The 9,355-nt window shown below is 43.6% G+C and overlaps 1 protein-coding gene across 2 annotated transcripts in view; it reads left to right on the top strand.

Moving 5' to 3' along the window:
* The first annotated feature begins 1,110 nt into the window (after positions 1 to 1,110).
* Positions 1,111 to 9,355, top strand: part of TDRD7 (tudor domain containing 7) — a 43,550-nt gene continuing 35,305 nt past the window's right edge. Inside the window, exons 1-4 of one of the 2 annotated variants that reach the window (XM_081893868.1) lie at positions 1,111 to 1,425; positions 5,756 to 5,968; positions 7,435 to 7,576; positions 8,137 to 8,344. In XM_081893868.1, coding sequence (XP_081749994.1) covers positions 5,762 to 5,968; positions 7,435 to 7,576; positions 8,137 to 8,344 — 557 coding nt within the window. In that variant the 5' untranslated portion in view covers positions 1,111 to 1,425; positions 5,756 to 5,761. The remainder of the gene's footprint in view (positions 1,426 to 5,755; positions 5,969 to 7,434; positions 7,577 to 8,136; positions 8,345 to 9,355) is intronic. The other variant, XM_081893867.1, reaches the window with a different exon arrangement.

Raw genomic sequence — 9,355 nt, 5'->3', positions numbered from 1 at the left:
ATGGCCACTGGGCCCATCACCTCCTGGCAAATAGAAGGGGAAGAAATGGAGGCAGTGGGAGATTTTACTTTCTTGGGCTCCATGATCACTGCAGATGGTGACTGCAGTCACGAAATTAAAAGACGCCTGCTTCTTGGGAGAAAAGCAAAGACAAACCTAGACAGCATCCTAAAAAGCAGAGACATCACCTTGCCAACAAAGGTCCGTATAGTTAAAGTCATGGTTTTTCCAGTAGTGACGTATGGAAGTGAGAGCTGGACCATAAAGAAGGCTGTTCGCCGAAGAATTGATGCTTTTGAATTATGGTGCTGGAGGAGACTCTTGAGAGTCCCATGGACTGCAAGAAGATCAAACCTATCCATTCTGAAGGAACTCAGCCCTGAGTGCTCACTGGAAGGACAGATCCTGAAGCTGAGGCTCCAATACTTTGGCCCCCTCATGAGAAGAGAAGACTCCCCGGAAAAGATGTTGGGGACAAGCACAAGGAGAAGGGGACAACAGAGTATGAGATGGTTGGATAGTGTTCTCAAAGCTACCAGCATGAGTTTGACCAAACTGCGGGAGGCAGTGGAAGACAGAAGTGCCTGGCGTGCTCTGGTCCAGGGCGTCACGAAGAGTCGGACACAACTAAACAACAACACAACTGTGTAACATGCAGAAAACAGCATTCTTAGAGAAATCAAGGACTGGAAGTGAGGAAAGCTGGTGTTGGCGGAGGGTGGGTTTTGTGTGGGAGGAACAATGGGGGAAAAAATAAGGGTGATATGTTTCTGGATAATATGTTTTAATTTTGAATACAAAAGTTTTTTTAAAAATATGAATGTGAACAACAACAACACTTTCAACGCTCAATGAATAATAATTCAAATTGCGTTGGCCCAAGTAAGCAGCACCCAGAACTCCTATTCGAAACCTAAGCGGGGCGTGTGGGGGGGGGGGTGGAATGTTGACAGAGTCACGTCTTCGGAATCCTCCTCCCCATTGGCTTTTCAACCGCCTCGCGCCCCCGAATTCGATTGGCGGCCTTCACGTGTCGAGGGCGGGCGTGGCTTTGCCGGAGAGAGGGCCTGGCGGGGCTGGCAAACCGGCGCTCGAGGCGAGCGAGAGCGCGCGGCCATTTTACCTGACCCGCCTCCTCCTTCGGCACGTCCGGAAAGGGGGGGGGGGTGTTCGCTCCCGGCCGGCCTGGTCGTGTTTCGTCATAAAAGCGGCTTGAGGGAGAGCGAGAGAGAGAGAGGGAGGGCGGGGTCGGCTCCGCAGTCGGCCGCGTAGCCCAGGAGGAGGAGCAGGAGGCGGCGGCAGTAGCGGGGTCGCGCGGCGCTGCGCGAGTCCGGAGGCCGTGGCGGGCCGGGAGAAGCGGACGGCGAGCGGGAGGCTGCGGGGAGCGGGCCGGGCCGAGACCCCTCGGGGTCGCCGCGGGCCTGGGTGAGTGGTGCCTTTTTTCCTCCTCTCCTCATCAAAAAATAATAAACCCTCAATAAATAATAAACAACACGCGCTGGGTTTGGTCTCGCTCCGCGCCTGCTCACCTTGCGCGCTTTCCTCGGGCGCAGTCCTTTTTTTTTTTTTACATTCCCTTTTGCGCACAGGCGTAACGTGGGAACCGAAGAACCCGCGTCAGCCTTTGCGCTGCTCGCCGCCTGTGCCCGTGCATGAATATAGCCCAGGTTCGCCGGGCTGTCATCATATATAAATTCAATAAATAATAATGCCAGGCCTTCCTGGCATTTACATTCTATGCCCTCCTTTAAAAATATGTTCTTTTCCGGGGGGGTGCTATTGGGTTGTTTTTATTTTTATTAGGTATTTTGTGGTTTTTATATCTTGATTTTATTCTATGAACCGCCCTGGGTATAGGGCAGTATATAAATTTAATAAATGTAATAACAAGAATTAATGTCATCATCACTAATCTAACACTCATCTATCACTAGAGTGCCTGGTTGTCTTGCTGAACTGTTCACATTCCTAAACGTTCATTTATTCAAAACGTTTCTATCCTGCTTCTAGGGCGGTATATAAATTCAGTAAGTAATAATGTGCTAATAATAATATTGGTCACTTCCGCCGCCCTGATGTCGTTTGCAAGGAGGTGGGTCCATGCGCTCTCTCTTTCTCCATCTCCTTCACATACACACCTTTAACACACACACACACCCGTACTCTGAATTTATTTTCTGGCTTGTCATAGTCTGGATATCTGCTTCCCCGTGTTGCTGGTGCTTATAATCTAAACTCTGAATGTCAGCATCTAGTGCCATACGCCTGATAAATGGCATCAGTCTGAAATGAATTTATTGGGGCATACATGAAGGCCTGAGGTGGGAGGAGACCTGGAACAATGAAGAAAAAATACCTGTCCCCGCCCCTGGTTTTTCTGTTGTTTTTCTTTTCTGATTTATTTAATGAAAAAATCACACAGCACACCGCTTATTGTTGAAAACATCAACAAATGATAATTATATCGTTTTATCTGTTTACGAACAGTTAAAACAAGAAAACTAAAAGTTAGCATTTTTCAAAAGCAAGTTTGGGGGAGGGGCTGGGAAAAAATGGGGAAAACTGATGTGGTTTTTTCCTTTCAGTTTTTTCTCTCCCCCGCCCCACATTTTGTGTCCTCCAGTGATTGCTGAAATCTCATTTGGTAAAGTGCTTCAACATCAGTTGGTGTATCTCTCATTTCTTGGGTAGTTTTGCAAATCCATCAGGACTTCATATCAATAAAAACTACAAAAGAGGCTTTAGCACTTTAAAGTCAAACTAATGTTTTATGGCATAAGTTTTCCTTGACTGAAGTGGAGTTTATGGAGGCATATGCCATTTAAAAATGTTTGGACTTTAAGGTGCCACAAGATGTTTTGTTTTTGCTGCCATGGGCTGACATGATTTCCGGAAATTCATGTCTGTGTTGGAATTTACTTTATGGGTGCTCACTTTAAAATTCTAAAAAGACACAATAGGGTGTTGAATACAGTTTAGTGTTGTATGAATGAGTTTTGGGCTCATGTGCAATGCTCTGGTGTGGTGATACAGAGATGAGCACAGTTACTTCTTATATCCAAACCCAGACAATGTGCTGTTAGTCAAACTATGGTTAGTGGGAAATCCAGCTTCACACCATGGTTTATGAAGTTGGCTTGTTTCTCTAAACCATAGCTAAGAATAACCACAGTTCTCAGTACTGTACAGGTACTGTACAGGTAGACTCACAATTAACTAGAAGTGAAAGTTTCTGATCATTTCAAGGCTCTGAGGACACAAGCACATAGCCCTAAACCATAATTTAGCATTGTGTCTGAACCGAATGCAGCTATATAAAGTGATCCTAAGCAATTAATTCTAACAAGCTTTCTAAAGCTGTTACCCATAAATTCTGTTCCTATTTTGATTGATAATAAATAATAGTTATAGGGATGCGGGTGGCGCTGTGGGTTAAACCACAGAGCCTAGGACTTGCTGATCAGATGGTCAACGGTTCGAATCCCCATGGCGGGGTGAGCTCCCGTTGCTCGGTCCCTGCTCCTGCCAACCTAGCAGTTCGAAAGCACGTCAAAAGTGCAAGTAGATAAATAGGTACCGCTCCGGCAGGAAGGTAAACGGCGTTTCCGTGTGCTGCTGTGTCGGTCACGACTGGACCTAATGGTCAGGGGTCCCTTTACCTTTACCTAATAGTTGTTATAAAGTATTATAAAATGTGTTCCGTGAGCTTCAAGTAATTATCTAGCAACAGCCTTGCAGGATAGGATAGTATTATCCCCATGTTGAAGATGCAGGGGTAAGTTTCCCTTAAGTACTGTGGGCAAACTTCATAAACTCATGTCATCCCAATTTTCCTGTAGTATGAAATCAGAACTTTTAAAGAACTTGGTACATAATGGGCATTTCCATGTTCTAGGTCTTGAGTGGCAAGGCTTTTTTGGGGTGGGCCACCAGCCAGCTAGACCAGCTGATGTGCATATGAATCACCCATGCCAGATGAATTGAGAAGGATATAAATGTTACATTCTTTCATATTTTACAATACTTTAAAAAAAACAACTGAGGAAGCTGCTCTTGGGAGATGTGTACTATACCTGTGCTCTTTTAAAACAAATGGCAGCATTTGTTTTTGACAAAATAATCATGGGGGGGGGCAGCTGTTCACAACGTGGGGACTGTCTCAACCTTTGTGTTCTCCTGTGCTTGCCATCCTTTCTTGGAGATTACTTGACATGGCCAGTTGGCCCCTATAGACTCTACCTTGTGATGTTTGTAAAAGTATTTGATAGCCCTCTCAGATTCTACCTATTTTGTCCAGTTGACTGCTTATATCTACAGTGGTAGGCAGAACAGAACGTGGGCAGCATAGAAAGAAATCATGAGCCTCGTTTGGACAACACAAGCAGCCAGATTCTGGCTTGTGTAATCCATGACAGGGGAGAAGCACTCCAAGAACTCTTGGACAGCATAAACTAACATGCTGCTCATTCACATTAAACCATAGTTTATGGTGATATGCAAACTGGGCCAATAAAACGTGGTTAACAAAATGACTTTACTGAATATGCTGTACCTTCTAACTGTATATTTTACTTGGTTATCTTAAAAGAATTGTTTGGAATTAGTAGGAAGCCCCTCTAGCAACAGCAAGAATAGTTACAGCCACTTAAACGATAGGCTACCCAACATACTAATATTAAAGGAATGAATTCATAAAGTGTAGTGTATAGCCTCAATGATAAAGTTAACAAAACGTACTCATTTGCAGGAAGGTAGATTAAAGCAGCATATATTTGATACATTCGGTCAGGGCAAGTATTTTAACTTGTCAGACAGAGCAACCCTCCTTTTCCTCCCCTTTGTACTGTTTCGGGAGTTCGCCTTCCCCTCTAGCCAATTTCAGAAGGCAGGATGCCCTGTTGCACAAGTGAAGTTTTTGCTGACAGGACTCAAATCCCAACCCCCAGGCTCCACATCCCTGGTTTAGGAGGTTAAGGGTGGTTCCACTCTGTTTGTTCATAAAATCAACATGATGGTGTGTTAAGAATACAGGTGTCACACCTCAAGCAATAAGTCACCTATTTCCTGTGTCGTGTTCTAGGCTTGTATACCTAAACTGAGAAAGCTTTGCCAAAACTGTACTTCGGAAAATGGACCATATCAATAGATCTGTGAATTTGTCTCCTCTTGAGTTAGCATACATTTTGCAATTTTTTACTGCATTATATTTGCCAAGCCTGTCTGTTGAAATTCTAAGAAGTTGCTGATGCTATTATGTAAATTCAAAAAGGAAGCCTCCTCTCACAGAGAACTGACATTTTTATCATTCTTTTCATTCAAGTAACTTCAGCTCATACATGAGTTACCCCATTTTGTCCTCTCAACAACCTTGTAAGTTATCCTAGTCTTACAGAATTTCAGTGCCCAAGGAATGTTGCAGTGCAGGTGAGGATTTGAATTGAGGCATCTGTGGTTAAGTTGTCAGTGACCACTGCTGGTTGTGTTGCACTTTGATGCCAGTAACGGGCAAGGCATTTGCTCATCTGATGGGGAATGCTTGTTGGGTTAGCAACCAAACAGCTTTTTGGCTTTACTGTAGCAAGTGGCTTCTTTCAGAATCATGGAATTACTGTGCTTTCTTCTTTTGTGTTGGTTATTGACTCTCAAACACTGAACACAATGGTATTGGATTTTTGCTTCTTAATGGAAGAGGTCAAAAAAAGGAGAAATGCTGACTTGCATCTTAAATTCTAATGACGTTGCTTTTCTGTTACAGGTGAAAATGCAGGAAGCGGATTTAGTTGCAAAAATGCTCCGAGCTGTTCTACAGTCCCATAAACATGGAGTACCCTTTTCCCGTTTGCAAGCAGAATATAAATCATTAACTGGAGACTTGATTCCCTTTAAGCAGCTGGGACATTCTAATTTAGAAGGATATATAAAAAGCATCCCTGGAGTTGTTAGGGTTGAAATTAGTAAAGCTGGTGAGGTAAGAAATGCATACAGTACTTCATAATTGTGTGTGTGTATGTGTATATTGGCTGTAAAATATCATAGAATCGTAGAGATGAAAGAGACCCCGAGGGTCATCTAGTCTAACCCCCTGCAGTGCAGGAATCCTGACCACAGCCATCCCTGGGTGGGCTCGAACCACCAACCTTCTGGTTAATAGTCACACTGTCCATTGTGGTACCAGACGAAAGATTAATGTTGCTATAGGGCCTTTTGCTTCTTTACATTGATTTTGCTGCAAATCAAATAATGCTTCACCCGGAGCAAATTTAATTTGGTTATGTTCATTATAGTGCACAGTTGAATGTAATTTCTTTAACTGAAACACCCCCTCCGCACGATGGGAGTTGAAATTAATGAGAGTTCATTATCATTTGGAGGACCACAAGTTCCCCACCCCCACTGCTACAGCATTTTCACTTGAAGATCTGTGTGTTACACTCATGACAGCACCTCCTCTACAATCAAAATATACAAGTTCAACATGTGAAGGGAAGGGCACTAAAGACACATCCTTCTTAAACAGACTAGGTATCATGTTACATATTTGGGAGCCAAAGACAGAAAACAGTGTCCAAATAGCCATCGTCTTAGCACAAATTTTAATTAGCGAATAGGGTAAATCAAAATCTGCATTAGAGTGAATTGCAAAGCTTTGCAGGGCTTTAGCTTTCAGGTGGCATGGCAAAGTCTTATACAGTACTTTATAGTGTGTAGCTGACCTGCATTGGGTACACTATTATTGCACCTTCCCAAATTAATGCTGTAGCAGTGAGGTGGGGAACCTGTGGTCCTCCAGTGCTAATGAACTCTCAACTCCTATCAACCCTGTCCATTGGCCATGCTGGCTGGAGGGGTGGGAGTTGGAGTCTCAACAACATTTGGAGGACCACAGGTTCCCCACACCTGCTTTAGCACATTCTAAGCTTCATGCAGAGAGTCTGAGCTGGCTATCAATGAGCAAGTATCTCCCATAAAAGTCATTGGTAAATCTGGGTGGCGCTGTGGTTTAAACCGCAGAGCCTTTGGCTTGCTGATCAGAAGGTTGGTGGTTCGAATCCCCACGACGGGGTGAGCTCCCATTGCTCGCTCCCTGCTCCTGCCAACCTAGCAGTTCAAAAGCACATCAAAGTGCAAGTAGATAAATAGGTAACGCTCCAGTGGGAAGGTAAACGGCATTTCCGTGCACTGCTCTGGTTCGCCAGAAGCGGCTTAGTCATGCTGGCCAGATGACCCGGAAGCTGTACACTGGCTCCCTCGGCCAGTAAAGCAAGATGAGCGCCGCAACCCCAGAGTTGTCCATGACTGGACCTATCGGTCAGGGGTCCCTTTACCTAAGTTTCATGCAGCGAGTCTGAAGTGGCTTTCAATGAGTAAGTATCGTCCATAAAAGTCATTGGTAAATCTGGTTCTCCATTTTTGGTTTCCTCTTTCCTTGATCAGGTGACCTGTCGTGCGGTCATTTGCCAGGAGACTGCACAGATTGCTCAGCTTGTTGCCTGCCAGAGAACTTCCCAAAAGAAGACGGGTCGTCAAGTGAACTGCAGCATGAGGCTGAAAAGAACAGCTCCATTTGCCTCGGTCGGTAAGTTTGTCAGCTGCAAAACACCACATGGGTATATGCTGAATTAATCAACTTCAAACTAATCACTTGCAGAGCTTCTCTATTGTTGTGATTCTGCTGACTGAAATAAACTACTTACACTCTTGAACAGTCATGTTACAGGGCAGTCTGGCTGACTATTCATGTGTGTCTTGAAACAGCACATAAGGAAACTGATGCTGGAAAGAAAAGTAGGGACATAATTTTTTATTGCAGAAAGACAATAGTCTGTGTGCTTTTTAACTGTTCTCAACAAGTTTAATTGGCCCTAACAACTCTGTAAGTTGGCTGTTATTAACAACCCCCTGTTTTTGAGTGGTGGGGCCTGAAATACTACTCCCCCCACCCCCACCCTGAAAAAAGACTATATTGCATGAGCAAACATTAATATGCTGCTTTATACATAGTCACCCTTAGTTGTCTGGCTTAGTTATTTTTTGCATCTTTCTGGTAAACTTAAGAATTTATGTTGAAGTGCCCCAAACCATGGGTAATCTGAAAATGAGAACTGACATTTTGTGTCTTGCATCATTGTATTGCAGGCAAGCCAAAGGGTACTCTGCGGAAGCCAGGATTCATGCATTTCACAGATGAAAGCAGGAGACCTGCACTCCCAGTGCTGAAAAGCAAAGGAAGCTGTGCTCTTGTTAGACAAAACATGAGCTCTGCATCATATCCTCTGCCTCTAGAATTTGGGACCCCTCTGCAGAAAGAAGTCTTAAATCAAGGACACATGACTGTGACAAACAGGTTAGAGTTCCTCTTGTTGGAAAACTTGCTGGGTATAAACCAGCTGATTACTTGACACCACTCTAGAGTCTCATACATTCAGGAAGGAAATGGCCTTCTGATTGTATAGAAAACTGTCCTAAAGCGTCAACATACACTGACAATACTATAGCACTATTTGAGAGAGGCAAGCACTCTTTTTGCCATCTTTTTGCCTTTCAACCCTAGGGTTGCTGCTCTTTATTTAAATGGCCCATTTCTTTAAATCATTTTTTTATTAAAAAGTTTTCAACATAAAATTCAATGAAAGTCAAACTGGCCCATTTCTTGTGCTTTTATCTGCCTTATGTAACTGCCTACAAGGGTAGGAAATGGAAGGGGGAAAGTGTGTCCAACAATTTTGTAAATTGGTGTAAATCTTGAGAGATTTTGGCGGGGTGAGGGGATGCATGCCGAATTGTGCCTGAGCATAGTAGCCTGTTTAAAATGGTTATGACTTATTACATCACTGCAAAAATCCTAGATACGATATTGTTAGTATTATCAATTATTTATATACCACATTTTCTACAAATTTAGACTCGGAGTGGTTAGTCATGTTAACAAGGTTAGATCATGTGTATCTGTGTGTGTGTGTGTGTGTGTCTTTACTAAACAAACATCCATAGGACCTTTGCACGCTGACTCACCTTTCTCACTTTGCCTCAAATTCTTCTATGTTCTTCACCAGAGGGAAGAAACTAATGAATGTTTAAAGCTGCATCAATAACAAACCTTTAGTTTTTCATGCCTTCTCTCTCCTGTTCTGCAGCAACTTTTGCACACACATCCCGATGATATGTTACTGTAACTTTTGAAATGAATGAAAGGTTAAGACCAAGCCAGTCAGTTTGCTCATTCAGTTAGAGAAGGTTAGGTTCACTCTGTGGATATTGTACATATTTGAGTGTCTACTTGTTGCCGATCAGAAGGTTGGCGGTTTGAATCTCTGCGATGGGGTGAGCTCCCGTTGTTTGGTCCCAGCTCCTACCC

Source organism: Podarcis melisellensis (assembly GCF_964234715.1).
Source record: "Podarcis melisellensis genome assembly, chromosome: 17".
NCBI classification, from domain to species: domain Eukaryota; kingdom Metazoa; phylum Chordata; class Lepidosauria; order Squamata; family Lacertidae; genus Podarcis; species Podarcis melisellensis.
The sequence above is the reverse complement of the archived record's forward strand: the minus strand, read 5'-3'. Positions and strand labels throughout refer to the sequence as shown.